We start from the raw sequence: 18,136 nt of genomic DNA, 5'->3' as shown, positions 1-18,136 counted from the left end.
GCCTACCCAGTATCAATACTAATTAAACCATAATAGAAGCTAGAATTCCCACCATCTGGAAAATATCCTATGTAATCCCACTTCATAAAGGAGGTAGCTCTACTGAATTCTCCAGTTATAGACCAATAGCCATACTTTCTCCACTTGAAAAGATTATGGAAAAATATATTCGCAGACAGCTCATGCACCACCTAATCCAGAATCACCTCATGGCAGATACCCAACACAGCTTCCATCCACACCACAGCACTACTTCAGCCCAACTAGCTTTTACCAACACCATAAACCATAATCTCAACAACAATCACATATCCTCCACCCTCTTCTTGGATCTTTTCAAGGCATTCGACACAGTTGGCCACCAACTTCTAGTACACACCCCGCAAACATTCTGTCTAGATACCATGTCCCTTCAGTGGTTTACGTCCTACCTGAATGGGAGACAGCAGGCTGTTCTTTGGCAGAACAAGCTCGCTAACCTACTACTCAACACCCTTGGAGTACCACAAGGCTCAATAATAGAGCCCTGGATGTGTTCCATCTTCATTAACAACCTGTATACTGTCATCCCAAAAGTCAGCTGTATCCAGTGCGCTGATGACTCCACTCTGATCTGCTCCGCCACATCTCCAGCAGACTTATGGTCTGCTACCCAGTCCACCTTTAACACTATAGCAGACTGGCTTTCTGAATGTAGTTTGATGCTAAATCCCCAAAAAAACTAAAATGCTGTTATGCTCACCAACACAAAGGTCTCCTGCTTTTACCTTTACCGTAAATGCAAATGATGGCACATTAATCTCCCCTGACCCCTCCATAAAACTTCTAGGTGTCATTATCGATAACAATCTAAAATTCGACCTAGATGTAAACCAATCAGTCAAAACCATCAATAAAAAACTAGGGTCCCTTTACAGAATAAAAGCCTTCCTAACCCCTCCAGCTAAAATTGCCATAGCTCGCTCTCACCTTCTCTTAACACTTCTGTACGCATCCCCTATACTCTCTAATATAAACAAGACTGTACTTAAACTCTCAGCCTGCTATAACCACATTGCCAGGTTTGCCACTGGGCTAGCTTTTAGGACACATCATTGCATCAATCTTAACCAGCTTGGGTGGCTTGAACTACCCAGTCTAATTCAGTATAACCAACTGGTCATGGCTTATAAAATCCTTTATAATCTGGATAATACTCCTGCACTTAAAAATCTTATCACCCCTTATCACAATCCGCGACTGCTTAGATCCTCTAACAGACTATTAATTCAGACAAGCAAAATTAACAATGCAGCTGGTGACTCTCTCTTTGCAAACTCTGTAGGCAAATCCTGGAACTCACTTCCAGCTGACATTACTTTACTCTTCTCCCTAGGTCAATTTAAAACTAGACTTGAACAGCATCTGGCACTAAACTGGCTATGTCATTGTATCAAGCCCGGCTAACTCTCTTCTAGATTGTGTAAAATCTATTAGTCAGCTACTGTTTAATTTACCGCTGGCTTTCACCGGGGTTTAACTCTAACCTGTGGAACATGTTTATTATTGTGTGCTTATGTACTCTTTGTCAAAATTATAATTATAATGGCCTTCACTGAAAATGGACATGCATCCAGTCGGACTATCCTGGTCAACAAATGTAAAATAAAAATAAAATAAATAAATTTTTAGGGTGCATATTACAGTTGATTTTACTTATAAAGTTTGTTCAAGCACAGTAATTAATGTATACTTCACTTGCCTGATAGTTGTGTTTGTAGTCAAGAGCCAGGATTTGTATAACTTGATTTCTAAAGAGATGCACAAAACTGGTACTAGTCTAACAATTCATAGAAAAGAAATGTTTGTGTGGCACATTTTAAATTTTCATTATTTTCTGGAAAAGATAACATGAGAGATCAGATCCAGCACTTAAAAGAACTTATGGGCTTAGTGCATTTTTCTGTAAACAGCTTTTTATGATAATGTGCAGCATCACTGAAAAATTAACTTGACTGTCTCCTTTGTTACCTTTTTGCATAGGTATCTGTGGCAAAGGCAAAACCCCCTTGAGAAAGTCCTGTAACATTAATCCGAAGAAATTGCATTATGCTGAAGAAAGTAGTTGTGAGAAGGGTTGCCAAGTAACAAGTGAACAGATAAAAGCTGACATGAAGGCTGCAAATGATGCAACAGAAAGGAACAAGAACAGAGTGCCTACCCCTGGAAGCAGTTCGAGAGGGACGCTCAATTGCTGTAATGCTGCTGATCCAGGAATTGCTAATGCTGCACACACTCCTGAATCCAGAAGGGCAAATATTAATAGTGGGTTGAGCAGTCCATTAGCTGGTGGCGAACAGAGTGGCAGTGCACACCCTGTTAACAGGACTAATGACTGCTCCACCAGGAAGGAATGTGACAGTTCTGGCAATTCAGACTCCTCTTGTCATGGCAGATGTCAGAACCAAGACAGTAGAACGTGCACGTGTCCCCATGAGGAAAACCCTTCCTGTAGTGGAACAAATAATTTGCACAGTGACAGTAATCCAAGTGGCACATTACATCAACACACTCCATCTTCAAGAGAATCTGTGGATGAAGAAAATTGTGAAAGAACTAGTGCTAGTAATTCACTGAGAGACACAGATAATGCAGATCAGCAGCCAAATGGTCCAACAGGGGCTAATGTAGAGTTTCCTCGAAGGCCTTTGACAAGGGCTAGAAGTAAGATTTCTCAGGTGCCATTAGTCTCTCCAGGTAAGGGAAAAGTGCTTTAACCCACACTGATTAGGGTGATCAGTTTACTGTGGAAGTTAGTAAAATTATTTACTATTTCATTGTCACCAAAAATAAAAATCACTTTTTTTCATGTTTTGCACCAAACAGTTTTGTGGTTATCAGATTGTTACATTATAGCAGTACAATATTACTTTTGAGAAAATTCGATCTTTGATTTTGCTGGTGCAGGGTCGTATACCTGTGCTGCCTTGTGAAAGTAAAGAAAAAAAAAATGTTTGGGCATTGCAGAATGCCCATACTTTGCAAGCCATTTTCATGCCTTGTTTCTTGCATTTCTCAGCACAAAGTATTTAAAATGGGTGCATCTCGCATAACATCACATTTGTCATATTGTATCTTGCGAAAGGATTGCAGGGTCGTATACCTGTGCTGCCTTGTGAAAGTAAAGAAAAAAAAATGTTTGGGCATTGCAGAATGCCCATACTTTGCAAGCCATTTTCATGCCTTGCTTCTTGCATTTCTCAGCACAAAGTATTTAAAATGGGTGCATCTCGCATAATCTCACATTTGTCATATTGTATTTTGCGAAAGGATCACTAACGGTAAATTGTAATATTTGGTTTTTCCCACTTCTGTTTTTCTGTTATCCAGCTAAATTTTCCCTGCATTGACAGATGCTGGTCTCATGTTTTTGAATATGCTGATGTAGATGTTGTGAAACTTGTATGCATGTATATACTGGATATGCAAAGCTGTGTTTGCTGTCATTGTACTGCTGGTCCATCAGATATCTTTCATTAGATCACTATTGCAGTATTGCTGACAAGTGGGACATATCCTGCCCTTTAATGCCGTACATCCAGTCTACAACATAGAAGAATAAGACTGTGTGCTGATACATGAGAACGTATAAATGTGAAGATCTTCAAAACTTTCTTGCTGCCAGACCCTGAAGGAAGACTGTCTGTTTTCGTGGTCTGTCAGCCTTATGGGCTTCTACCATTTGCATTTGTTATGGGCAGATAAATGTCTGTGTGGGTCTCTTCCTTTTTTCACTGTTTTTTTTTGGAAAAATGTTGCATCTCGAGTCATCTAGGAGAGGGAAATTTGGCTGTGGGCGGCAGATCCCCTCTAAAGATAGCCATTTGTAGTGTTAGTATTTAAGATTTGAATATTACTGTAAGGAATGTACTGTTTGAATCATTTGTTCTGAAGACTATTACAGGTTGTTTAACTTCTCTGAAGCTATATATTGAGCACTTGCATTTCAGACAACTTGCACAAGGAAAGATGGCCTCCAAGTCGTTGCTTCAGCAAAGCCCCTCAGCAGCCATGTAAGAAGCCTAAGAAAGTAAAGGGAGCACCATTTTCTTTCATTTGGTTGGACTCTGATGTTTTCTGTCAAAGCAATTGATAAGTCTGCAGACTGGCCAGCCACTTCTTTTCCCACTCAAGAGCCCTTTGGAAGCTGTCAGGATGCAGGGCTCTGGCATATTGCTTCTGACCTACAAGATGGCTGTCAAGGGAGAAACTTGGCCGGTTATATCTGATGAACAGGGAGATATTCCACAGATTCTTGTCCAAGAGGACATATGAAGTATCCTTCTCTTCACATTATTTCTCAGGATATTCATAAAAAGAGAATGCTGAAGACAAAGCAGGTTTCCCCTCCTGTCACGCCTGCAACTAGGGATCCTCAACAAAAGTGGTAAAACTTTTTTCCAGGGCTTTTTAACTTTAATGTCTCTCTTTTTTTCTTTTACCCCTCAAAAAAGAAAGACACTTCTTCTGAAGATTTTTTTAGATTCTGAAATTAAATTATTGGCTTATTCATCTCACATTTGTTCTCCCACAGAATTTGAAATGGAAGCTGAAGACTTTGTCTCCTGACTGTCCTCAAGAAGAGATGCCCTTTGGTGACACTAATTATAAAATGATGCAGCATTTCAACTGGGAAGGAAAACTGATATTAGAATTCCAAAAAGGTATTATGATTTATTTCATATTCACGTCCCTAAGCCATTTGCAGTTCCATCTGTACTGGTGGCTTGATACCTTCCTGTCTGCACCTGTAGCTACTGAGTCACAACCTCCTACATCTAAAAAACAGGTAGGTTTTATAAACTGCTGGATTCTCATACATATTTGTATAAGAATCCCTTCTCTGATGAAGCTGTTATCTCTGTGGAGTTGGATAAGGCTTCTAAAGTACTGTTTTCTTCTAATTCATTACCTAAGGATAAGGACAGTAGAACTGTGGATAGGTATGGAAAGATATTGGAACACTTATGCAAATTTTTCTTTCCATGCCATTAACTACTAGAACCTCATGACAAGATATTTAGCTTACTCATGCTGGCAAAAATAGACAACTTCTGAAATTCCTGAGTCTGACAAGAAAAATACATTGCAGAATATGTTCTGAACTGAGTCACACAGGAAGACAATTCATCAACTATGTCTATGATGATGATGATGCTGTTGATGAAGAGGCCTCTACCGGAGCAGTAGCTACTGGCTCTTTTAGGCGGTTTTCATCTCCAATAATTACCTGATGATGATATGACCAAATGTTTGGATGCCCCTTTAAACAAAAATAATCTGAACCAACTTGTACTGAAATCTTCCAAAAATTGCAGGAAGAGAGAAGATAATGCAGGATTTTAAACAGCTTTTTCTTTCCCATTTCCAAAGTTCCATAGGAACTCTCCCTTCAAGTCTAGCTCCTTCTACCATTAAGGTAAAACAAAATTCTAGCAGTTAGGGAAGAAAGTATCCAAGAAATGTGGCAGAAAAAGTCTAAGTTAGACTTTAAGGGATACTTTGCTGACATAAACTCCAGCATTCGACTACCTTCTCTCATCCTACCTCTCCCCCACTTTAGCCACCTCCTTCAAATATTTTATTGTCCTTCTCTTTGGAGAATGTCATCAGATACTTGGGTACTGAGCATCAGACAGAATGGATGAATTCCCCTCTTCCTCTGGCAAGTAACCTTCAGGTACCCTCATGCCAGCAACATCTGGTTCATCCAGTCTTCCATAATTTATTCTATCAATGGATCATAGAACCAGGCCCTGCCTATCAGAAACAAGAAGGGTTTTATTCTTGACTTTTCCAAGTACCAAGAAAAGAACAGGCATAGAGATCCATTTTGGACTTATCTGCCATAAACACATTTCTAAAAATTCCAAAACTCAAGATGTTCTTTTTTCAAAGCTTTCCAAAGCTCACTTCTTGTGATTTCCCCCAGGCTTATTTGGTTACTTTCAAGCTGAGTGTCACCTTCCCCACATTCTTCTTCATCCAAGTCACAGGGCATTCCTAAGATTTTATGTCTTAAGGTATATTTTTCAAATTTATTCTTTGTTATTTGGTCATTCTATGGCACCAAGAGTTTTTACAAATATTTGTCCCATGTAGTAGCATTCTGCACACTCAAGTTATCCTCATTTACATAGACAACTTTTTTCATCCAAGGCATTACAGAATTTACAATTGACAGACGTCTTCATTTAGGCTTCACCCTTGTCAAAGCCTTTTTAACATCAGCTTCTGTTCTAGACTCTGCTAAAAACTCTACCACTGCTGGTATTTCAGTTTGTATCTGTCCCTTTCTGTTTGCCTATACTCTGACATCAGTTACCTGTTGGGGAAGGTAGTCTGTAATCTGCAGTCTCAGTCCAAACCGCTGCTTGGCCTCATCTCACCCTATTGCATTTTCCACTCTGGTTTTTTTGCTTTCAGTGTCATGAGTCCTTTGCCAGTTTTCTCTGGTAAATTCTAGCCCCCTCTTTCCTATTTTCTGTACTCCTACTTGCAGTCATCCCTGTTGGCAAAATCTCCTTTGTCCATTTCCATGTTAGCTTAGTTCTTAGAGTACTTTATGCAGTGGCACAGTGGTGAGCATTGTCACCTTACAGCAAGAGGTTTTGCAGTTCAATTCCTAGCTGGGGTGCCTTCTACGCAGAGTCTGCATGTCCTCCCTGTGTTCATATGAGTTTCCTCCAAGTTCTCTGGTTTCCTCCCACATTTCAAAGACCTACCATAGGTAGATTGGACACTCCAAATTGGCCATGGGTGTGAGTGTGCATGCAAGTGTGTGTTATGGAAGAACAGTGGTGGTAGGACCTGGCAGTGTGAACACTGGTTCTAGATGATTGTCACTTCTTGTATGATACCCCGACCCCATGTGCAAAATTTTGAAAAAAAGGGTGATGGATGTGTGGGTGAATACAGTATTGTGTGTGGTTGCTGTTATTTTCCTTAAGTATTTGCATCCCAAATCTTACTCTCACCTTGTTTCGCAAACCCTTGCCCCAACCCCCCCAATTTAATTATCAACCCTTTCACTTTGATTTATAATCTTCTACTTGTGTTACGTTTATCAGCCTTAACTGCATAGCTGTAAAGTAACATTCAAATAATGTAATCCTGAACCACCTTGTTCTACTGAGAGGATCATCTTATCCACCATAATTATTTCCTCTTCTCCCAAATCAATTCCTTGAAGTATTTATTAATTATTGATCTGATGTTGTTAATCTTCGTTCATTCCTTACTGATGGGTTATCAGTTCCGTCCTCGGAACCGAGCCGGCCTCATACCAAGCTTGCATCAGCCAAAAACTCTCCTGCCAAGATCCTACCCAGAATGCTCTGCTCCCTGTTACCTTAGATCTCTTTTGCCCTGTTGCTGTACAGCCGTGTCAAGCCACTCTCTCTCAGCTAAGTGAACAATTTTTTGAAGTTTCTCTATTGTTAGTATTTAAAAAGTTTTCAGTCAGTTACTATCTCTCTATATTCCTACCCTATCGTAAATTTAAGACTCTCCCTATAGTTTTTTCCCTTTTATTACCTTTTTCTTACCTTTAAGGTAATTCTTCATTACCATTGTTGTTAATCCTTCTTTCTCCCTTTCTTACCCTTCTGGGTTAGCTTTCTTAACTTCTTGGTACTGAACCAATCATTGTCAAGGTTGTACTGTTTAAACACATTTCTTATGACTGTTTTTTTTTATTCTGATAAAGTCAACTGGCATTGATGAAAGCTCTTAATATTTATCTGTAATAAATGAACTTCTGAGGACTCGCAATGCTAGTGCTCTTTTTTGGTTTATTTGTTCTTGCTTGAGCACTATTGCATCACCTTTTTGGTTTGAATGTATGGAATGCGGCTGTAAGTAACCGCTTTCTGATGGCCATGATTTATGTCTATTGCTTGAATGTCTCCCACCTTTCAGTGGACCCCCCCATGTGGGATTTGTAGAAATTTTTTGACTAAGACTCTGAATGAAAGGAAGAATAAATTAATCCTGAAAGGCCTCCTTAATACTCCTTTCTGTTAGGCTATCTCTGGGTCGTAGGACTCACCCCCTCCTGCTAAACCCCGTAAGAGGCGTTCTTCTTGCTCCTCAAGGTCACTCACTTCATCTCCCTCTGGAGATCGCAAGGAGTCGACTCATAAAAAGATGAAAATTTTGAGCCTGGCACTGACATCTGTGGTCCTTTCGGCCCCAGCCTCGGCACTGCCCCGGTTGAGTCTTACTCCAGCTATGTCCTCTTTATCGGCACCGGAGTTCCCATTGATGGCTCTGACACTTTCGTCGCAGCCCTTATTGACACCGTCTCTCCAGGTACAGTCTCCTTCGGCACCGTTGGTGCAGACTCCTTCAGCTCTGTCCTTGCCGATGCTGACAACCTCCGGGATACTGTCCTCTACGGTGCAGACACCTTCGGCACCGACATGCAGTTCGGTGCAGTCCTTTTCAGCACTGTCATTACTGGTGCAGACACCTTCCTCGACGGCACCATATTCATCGGTACAGACATTTGCCACACCGCCTTTTACGGTGCAGACACCCTCGACTCCTATGGCGCTGCCTGTGTTGGCGCAGATGACCTCAACACCATTCTCCTTGGTGCAGACACCCTCGGTTCCGGACTCTGCACCACATGAACTAGCAAGGACTAAGTATTCTTCTTCCTTGGATTCATTTGTGGGAAGCCAATATAGTCCTTTTTTAGAAAGGCCAGAATCTCCTTCAGGTCTCTCTATGAGGTTGATCAGGAGCCTCTCAGAACAGGATGTGTTGCGGCTTGTCGACCAGTTCCTTGTGGGCAGGGGTCTCTCTCAACCATCTAAAGCTACGTTCCCCCTTCCAGGTGACAATATTTCTCCACAGACTCCAATGTACACTCCTCCTTCGACGTCCAGGGAAGCATTGAAGCCCCTTCGTCCGACAGCAGCTTACCTTCCTTCAACACCAACAGTGGACCTCACTTTGGAGCCGGAGTCGTCCTTGTGGCCCTCAGTGCACTGGGCACCAGGCTCTTCTCAAGCTAGTGGCTGTGCCGTGGGGGTAGGCATTCTTGGTTCCATGCCAATTTTTTCTATGGCACCCTCCAGGAATCCTCCTCCTCCCCTCATGCTCCACAGTCCTATTGAGACTACTGGTCTGGGGATCGGCTCGTTGGAGTGGGGTGTGACCCCGGTTCCAAGGTTGTCCTGCTCGATTCCGGGCTCCCAACTTCTAGGCCATGGAGAGGGCGCTTGCCTCTGCTAGCAAACCCTCCCTGTCGGAGCCCCTCCCTCCCATGCCACACCTGTCGCAAGCCACAACTATCGGACACTGGGCACAAGGGCCTCAGGTTTCTCCCTCTCAGGAGATCCCCTCTTTGCAGTCTTCCCCAGAACTCCCCAGTGAGGAAGTCCCTTGTAAGGCTTCTTGCAAGAGGAAGCACATGGACTCCACTGAGGAGTCTTTGACCGAAGATATGGACTTTGATGACAGGGAAGGGTCCCCACGGTCACCCTCTGATGAGGTGCCCTTTGGTGACATCCTCGAGATCCTAAGACAGAGGGCTGACTGGAAGTCCTCCAACCCTTCCTCAGAGGAATCCATATTCCTGCAGGCCTTTTGTGCCCAGCCCCCTACCTCCTGGGTTACACCACCGGCCGATGAGCTTATCCAGCTCATCGTCCAGTGAGCATGGAAGGCTTCTGACACTTTGGAAGTTATACCTCGGAGGCCTGACAAGATTTTATCTCCCCTGGCTGAGCATATCCATTGGTCAAAAGGTCTTCAGTAGATGCCATGGTGGTGGCTGCTGCAACAAAAAAAGACTTGGCAGAAGAGAGCCAGACTGTTCATCCACCCAACAAGGAGTCCCGGGTGATAGACAGACTCGGGAAGTGTGTGTTTGCTTCATCAACCTTCCCCATAAGGTCCTTGAACTACTTGGCACACTTTACAAGGCTCCAGAGGGACCTTATCAACCAACTCTCTGAAACCTTGGCAGGAACTGTTTCTGATGAGGTGCGCGACAGTGTAGCTTTTCAGATAGTGACCCTAGAATCGATAGCCAATTCTTCCATGTGCCTTACTTCGCATGCAACAGAAGGAGCAGCTAGAGCGACAGGCGCAGGTATAATCATGAGATGTCATGCCTAGATGCACCTTTGCGACTTTGCGGACTCCTTTAAGGCTTCCTTTATGAACACCCCCATCGAGGCTGCTTCATTGTTTGGCACTAAGGCTAAAGATACACTGGCAAGTTGTGAGCAAGATGGCAAGACCCTGTCTGCTGTTGGTGTCCGACACTCCACCCCTCAATGATTCAACTCCAGAAATCAGAGAAGCGGGAAGATGTGACACAGAAAATCACAGGGCTCTTTACATGACGCATGTGCCGAGTTCTCCCCAAGAGGCAGAGAAACAACAATGGAAGACGCCCCTTTCGGGGCAGGGGAGGTCCGTGAAACCGGGGTTCCAGAGATTCTTTCTCTGGGCAACCCTACCAGTGCTTCTGAAGCGTTGCCCGACTGCTCACCTCTGGAAGCGGTCGGGGGTAATTTTTCCTTGTACCCCACTGCCTGGTGACCCATAACTACCGATTCTTAGGTACAACGGATAATATCCAGAGGCTATCGCATCCCCTTCCATCTCTGTTCCACCTTACCTAGAGACTTGCCCAACGTCCCACCCAGTCAAAGGGAAGCAGCAGCACACGAAATCCGAAAGCTGCTACAGAAAAGAGGCATCCAAATGCCCCCCCCCCCCCAGACCAGATAGGATCCGTTTTTTACTCAAGGTTCTTTTTAGTGCCAAAAAAAAGACAGGTGACTGAAGACCGATTCTGGATCTTAGCACACTGAACAAATTTGTAAAAACAGAGAAATTCCAGATGGTCAATGTTCAGTCTATCCTTCTCTTCTGGAAGAAGACGATTGGATGTGCTCTGTAGATTTTCAAAATGTGTATTACCATATAAAAATGGACAAGCGCTCAAGAAGATACCTCCACTTCCGCATAGGAGCCAGTCACTACCAATTTCGAGCACTGCCCTTCGGTCTCTCTACCGCCCCCAGAGTGTTCACCAAATGCATGGCAGTGGTCATCGCTCACCTGCGACTTTAAGGATTCCAGGCATTTCTATACCTAGACGACTGGCTCCTTACCATTCCCACCAAGCTCTACTGGAAGAAGCCCTAGACTAAACTCTTCTCACAGCTCAACACCTGGGAATCACTATAAACTGGGAGAAGTCCGACACGACCCCAGCACAGTCTTTAGAATTCACTGGGGTTCTGTTGGGCATGAGGAATTGCACAGCATCTCTTTTGGATCACAGACTTCAAAGAATAAGACAACAGGTTCAACCGCTAATCTCTCACCCCAAATCTTCTGCTCGGTCCATACTCCAACTCTTGGGTTGATGGCAGCCTCAATCACCATTGTACCTCTGGTCAGATTCTACATGAGACTTCTCCAGTCGCTACTTCTCACTCAGTGGTACCCTCTACAACACCCCTTGTCTTTTCAGATAAGTGTAACTGATGCAAGCAAGATATGCTCTAGTGGACATTTTGAAATTCCCCAACAATGGTCTCGCCCCTTCAGCCCCCATCACCTGAAAGCCATGGTGACCACGGATGCCTCCCTGATGGGGTGGAGGGAGGCTATGTCAGGGAAACTCGGTCCAAGGCACCTGGTCGGAGACAGAGGCCCATTTGCATATCAGTGTTCTGGAACTGAGGGCTGTGCTATTAGCGTTGCAAGCATTCCATTGGATCCTTCCATTAGGGACTGTTGTGATCCAATCAGACAACATGTCAGTGGTCTGGTACATCAACAAGCAATGGGGCACCAGATCTTATCCGTTATGCCGAGAGGCCTTGAGAATATGGTAATGGGCAATAGCTTCCAACTGCTTTGTAATTGCAACACGCATTCCCAGGAGCTCCAACATGATAGCGGACAAATTGAGCAGGTGCATTCTACAACCTCACGAGTGGTCCCTCAGTCCTGTGATAGCAGCAAGAATTTTCAACCGCTGGGGCCAGCCTTGCTGCGACCTATTCGCCTCCCCAGTCAGCTACAAGTGCAGCAACTATTTTGCCTGAGTCCCCCTCAGGGACATTCACCAAGAGACGCTCTAGTCCACACTTGGCCCTCTGGTCTGCTTTATGCTTATCCTCCTCTTCCCCTTATTTCCCACTTTCTGAAGAAAGTACGGCAGTTGAAGAGCAAAGTGATCCTCATTGCTCCATATTGGCCTCGACAAGTTTGGTTATCCTTCCTCTGGCCTCACCTGCTAGATCGACCATGGATTCTCAATCCATCCCCATAGTTGATCTCCCATCCAGAGGGTCTGACTCACCCCAAAGTAACAAGCCTGAAGCTGACAGCTTCTCCACTTCCTATGATTGCCAGGCAGGATAACCTTTCTTCCCCAGTGCGCAATGTTCTTATCACATCTCATAAATCGGCCACCAGGATAATCTATATCAGCAAATGGAAAAGGTTTACATTATGGGCAGCGAACAAACAACTGGACCCCTTGTCAGCGCCAGTTTCGGTTTTATCTGAACAGGACAAAATCTACCCGTAAATCAGACCAACTATTTCTGGCATTTTCTGGTCAAAGGCTAGGTCATCCTGTCTCTAAAGTTACATTGGTATCATGGTTGAGAAATTGCATTGCCTTCATCTACATCAAGAACAACATCACCTTGCCTCACAAAGTGAAAGCGCATTCTACAAGGTCTGTGGCAACTTCAGCAGCTTTCCATGCTAGGGCTTCCCTCAATGACATTTGCTCAGCTGTCATTTGGGCCAAACCCCATACTTTTATCCTTCGTTACAAATTGGATTTGGCCTCCAGAGGAAGAGCTTATTTTGGTTCCATGGTGCTCAGGAATTTCCTTCCACGAGGGCCACCCAGGGATACAGGTAGCTGGGAACTCTGTCCCATCAGTAAGGAATGAACAAAGATTAACAACATCAGATAAAGAAGTTATGTCTTACATATAACGTTCCATCTGTGTTGTTGATCTTCGTTCATTCATTACTCCCCACCATCCGTCCCCCTCCAGAGGTTCCTGGTTGATCTCATATACTCCTTTTTTCCATTATTGTAGGTCTGTTATGACCAGAGGTAGCCTCTACTTTTGTCTATCAACTTGCAAACTCGATCTGAGGTAACAGGAAGCAGAGCATTCTGGGTAGGATCTTGGCTCGAGAGTTTTTGGCTGATGCAAGCTTGGTATGAGGTCGGATCAGTTCCGAGGACGGAACCGATAACCTATCAGTAATGAATGAACAAAGATCAACAACACAGATGGAACGTTATGATAAGACAACTTCTTTTTCACATCTTCTCCTTGCCTTGATAAATTTGCCTGACTTGTAAATAATACTTAAGGGACTAAGGACATTTTCACTGCTTGCACCTTACTATCCCATATCCATAATCAAGAGTTTCCAGTTTCTCAGTTTTTTCATTATCTTTTGTTTAGCTTCTTTCCATACATCATTAGTTGTCATAGCAGAATCATTTTTTAATATATTTACCTAAATGCTTCATCTTATCATGTCTCTATAAATATGGGCTTTGAGTCAATTCATGTGTGGGTTCATAGTTTACAGCTATAGTCTTTGTTTTATCTTTAATTTTATATCCAGAAAAGACATGAAAATATTTCAGAATATTCCACAACACAGAAATGTCCTTTAATGGATTTATTAAGTACATAATCTCATCTGCAAATAAAAATAACTTTTCTAGATTACCATACCAGTTAACCCTTGAATTTGAGTCAATTATTTTCAGTTGTAAGTTGCTCTAAATATAAAGCAAATAAAGAGGAAAGAGGACACCCCTGCCTGGTTCCTTTGTTCAGGCACAGCTTGTTAGAGAGGAACTCCCTCATCTTAACTCTTGGTTCCAACCCTATATATGTTGTCCTAATTAACCGTATTATTCTATCAGGGGATGCAAATGCTTCTGCCACTTAACTTAGAATTCCAGGTGTCTATCAAATGATTTCTCTGCATCAAGATCCACCAACAACAGAGGTATTTTCTTACTTTCTGCTTCCTCTGGATCATCATTGTTCTATTAATGTCATCAAATGTTTGCATTCACTCCGCAAAAAACACATTGATCCATATCCATCAATTCTGGCAACACTTTTGCCATTCTGTTAGATAGTATAGACACAAGCACTTTTATAATCGTGGTTTAAAATTGAAACGGGTCTATATGAAATGAAACTGGATCTGAAGGGTCGTTACCCTCTTTTGGTAGTACAATCACCACAGCTTTTCTTCCCAAGATCCTGGTGCTTCTTCCCCTTTTTAAAATGCTGTTGAACAAAGCCTTCCAGATCTATAAGAAAATTTTCCTCCAGACTTCAACAGGAATACCATCTGATGGTCATCATATTGATCACTGCTGCAGTAGCCTTAGTTATATGGGGTAGCTTGCCAAGGATATACAGCCAACCAGCTTCCAAAGCTTGTGGGCACCTTCCACACGCACAAACTTTCAAGCAGCTAGAGCTGAGCTGAGTAAAAGACAAATTTGGGTGCAAAACCTTTCAGAGCTTTACTCCTGCTAAAGAGTATGCTGCTCTGAGACTTTCGAGGATTGATGGTCTGCTTGTGCTTTCCTTTGCTGGACATATAAGTTCCTTTTTGCGGGGGACTTTCATGTTCTTAATTTTGTTGATGTTTTATTACCTTCCTCTTCAGGAAGGTTATTTTAAAGCTAGAAATGTTTTGTTTTAATGAACTGTCTCAAGATTGTAACTTATTTTGAATGCAGCACTTGTTTTTTCCTATCAGTTTAAAAGTAATGTAAAGTAGCTGAAAATATTTTTCTCTGTGGAGAAATTTTTCTTTTGTGCAGCTGGCATAGTGTTTTAAAGTGCTTTCTGTAGTAGAGTTGTAATTGTGAATCTGGTTTTCTGTCCTCCATAGCCCTTTTCCCTCCTTTCCTTCTTTTTGACATTTCTCCAAAAAAAAAAAAAAAAAGTATTTTTCATTATAAACTAAGCGAAGTTGGATAGGGCTGATAATTTTAGGGTTTAAGAAGTGCACTACCTGTGGGCACAAGATTCCCTTCTCTGATGCCCACAGGGAGTGTGCCTGTTGCTTAGGGTCTTCTCATTTGAGCAGTGATTGTTCTGTGTGGGCTTCCACCCACAAGTTTGGTAGATTGCCAAAACTAATTCATTATCAAGGGCTTACTGCCTTCTTCCTCCTCTTCTGTTCCTTCTTCTTCAGGGGCTCAATCCCCCCTCTAGAAAGCACAAAGGGGCCCAGGAAACAAGAAAGTGTTCTCCTGACCAGTCTTCCTCTTCTCAGCCAGAGCCTGTTAAAAAGGCACCAAAGGCTTCAGAGTCTCCTTCTTCGGTTATGACTATCTCTGCTCCACTGTGGACATTGGTTCCTAGTTCGGCACCAAGTGCTTTCGTTCAGAGATCTCTGCTGTGCGAGACCTCTCCAAAACCCATCTCCAGACCTGCTTCCACATCCTCCTCCATCAGGGCTTCTCGGAGCCTATCAGGTAAGGAAGATGGTAGATGATGAGGCAGTTTCTCGAAGCACAGATTCAGATGGGGATTTTGCCTGCTCTGTCCCCTCTGGATCTGTGAGGATTTCCCCATTCTGTCCCTTGGCTCCTTCTCCGATCCGACCCTCTGTTTCGGAGTAATTTGTTCTGTTGGTCACAGGAACCGAGGTGTTGGAACCGATAGTGATCATATCTTCACCTCTGACTGGCTCCCCGATGCAGTTGGCCCTGACAATGTCGGTTCTAAGCCTGTCTTGGAGCAGTAACCTTGACGTCTGTTCTGGGGGGATGACTTTGACTTCAGAGTTTTTGTAGTTGTTACGTGCCCTCTGAGCATCCTTGTTCGACAGCTCGGCTCCGACTCTCCCTTCAGAGCAGAAGGCTCAGGGCCCCTGAAGGATATCCGCTCCAGTAGCCTCGGCCTTGGAAGGACTGCCCTCGGGCATGCAGATTCCTTCTGCCTTTGAAGTGGTGGAGAGGGTCCTCTCCCACTCAGAGAGATCTTCAGTTCTCATCCCTGCAGAACCTCTCTCTGTCCCGACTGGATCTGTCTCTGAGGCCTCTCTTCTCCCACATGGGGAGCTGGTCCCAGAAAGCCTCCAGACTGTCCCATCTGTAGACCCCCAGAGATCTTCCAACACCTCCCCAGAGCATCCCACCGAGGAGGTTCCTCAGAAGAGACTGTGCAGGAGGAGGCACATTGATTCTCCGGATAAATATGTCACAACAGACACTGATTTCAAAGAAGGGGAGGGTCCCCAAGATCTTTACTGGACGATGTCTCCTTTAGAGACATCTTAGAGATCCACCACCAAAGAAGTGGATGCTCTTCCCAATCCCCCCCTGAGGAAACAGTGCTGTTGGAGACTTTCGGGTCCAGCCCATCTACACCCTGGGTGTCATACCCTGCAGACCCGCTCATTGAGTTGGTGTCTTCTAGGACATGGAAGGAACAGAACACAGTAGAACCTATCCCCAAACATGCAGACAAAATCGTGAATACTCCCCAGGGCAAATTTTTTTGGACGAAGGGTATTCCAGCTGATGCCATGATTGTTGCGGCAGCAGCCAAAAAGGAGCTGGCCAAAGAGAGCTCCACTGTCCTTTCCCCTAACATTGGAGTCTAGGGCTTTGGACAGATTTGGTAAAATAGTTTATGCCTCAGCCATTCTCTCCTTGAGAATGCTAAACTTTACATGTTCATCGTGTTTCACTGTTGCAGTCATTACAATTGGGTTATCCTGCTGGCAGACTACCCACAGTCGGCCTGAATTCCAAAGTCCTGGTCCGGCGTCGGTTGCTGTCACCTCCTGCCTGACATCAGTGCGGCAGGGGTATAAAAGATGCAGCCGACGCCATTTTCTTCAGTCTTTCTTGCCGCGCAGTGCCCGAAGCAAAAGCAGTTCGCAAGTGCCAGTCAGCCGACTCCTGAGATTTTCAGGTTTGAATTTCAGATCTGAAGTCTTCATTAAAGCTAAGTACCCCATTGAGGAAACTTTTTTCTTGCTCCAGACCGATGTCAGAAAAAGTTAATAATTGTATTTCTTGTGGGAAGCAAATACCTCATAAGGACTTTCATTCTTACTGTATTCCTTGCCTAGGCCCTGACCATGACGTTGCTAGTTGTCGGTTTTGTGCTAGATTTAATCAACGCACTATTAAGTGTCGGTACGATTTTGCATTTCATTATTTTGGCATAGGATTTAATTATATAATGCCATCGGAACAGCCGACTACCGGAATTTATAAAAAGCGCAAAGAAAAGGACAGGCATCCGAGGTCCAAAACTGACGACGAGGCTTCAGCTAGGCCATTCGCCAGTTCGCCGGTTCTCAGTGAGGCGCTTTTGCAGCCCCTGACGCCCGTTACCTCAGAGCCACAGGCTGCTTCCGACTCCCACGTGGAGCAGACTAGGCCGCTGGATACTCAAGGTATTGGACCCTCGGAAACTATTCCCTCAGATGGGTCCGGAGCCGCTGAGCAGGCATCGGCTTCTGAGGGTGTTTTCAGGCCTACACAGTTATATGTAAAAACAACTTCAGCTTCAAAGCCAAAGACTAAAGCACCTCTAAAGACAAAGAAACAAGTACAACATTCACCAGGACAGGCCTCCATGCCTAAAAAACAGATGCTTAAAATGGCCGAAGACCTAATTACTTTGATCAGGGGTTCCCATCCCCCTCCTGATAAGAGACCTAGGCAAGAGACAGAATATGTATCTTCTGATCAAGTTTCCATTTCCTCTGATTCTTCCTCTGAACAGGGATACTCTCTTCCTCCTTATGAGGATTCTGATGCTGAAGAATCTATCCTTTCAGCCTCTCCTCCTGAAGATTATTCCTTTGGGGTGACCCTGCATACTATGAGGGAGCATTTTCATTGGGAAAGCCAAGATTACTCAGAATCTAAGAAAAGGCTCAGAGATTTTCTTTTACTACCTCAGCACAGGCCCCTTGCTATTCCTCCTGTTGCAGACATTGTAGATGATGTATTTATAGAGTCCAGTCTCACTCCTGACTCTTTACCACCAGCTCCTGTTAAGCCAGACAGATACTACAG

The 18,136-nt window shown here is 43.8% G+C and overlaps 1 protein-coding gene across 1 annotated transcript in view; it reads left to right on the top strand.

Annotated features, from left to right (window-relative positions):
- Positions 1 to 18,136, top strand: part of FBXO38 (F-box protein 38) — a 3,050,069-nt gene that overhangs the window by 2,296,573 nt on the left and 735,360 nt on the right. Inside the window, exon 15 of the mRNA XM_044069370.1 lies at positions 2,023 to 2,736. Within this exon, the coding sequence (XP_043925305.1) occupies positions 2,023 to 2,736 (714 nt within the window). The remainder of the gene's footprint in view (positions 1 to 2,022; positions 2,737 to 18,136) is intronic.

This window comes from Protopterus annectens, chromosome 4.part0 (genome assembly GCF_019279795.1).
Source record: "Protopterus annectens isolate FY-2018-M chromosome 4.part0, PAN1.0, whole genome shotgun sequence".
Classification (NCBI taxonomy): Eukaryota; Metazoa; Chordata; order Ceratodontiformes; family Protopteridae; genus Protopterus; species Protopterus annectens.
The sequence above is the reverse complement of the archived record's forward strand: the minus strand, read 5'-3'. Positions and strand labels throughout refer to the sequence as shown.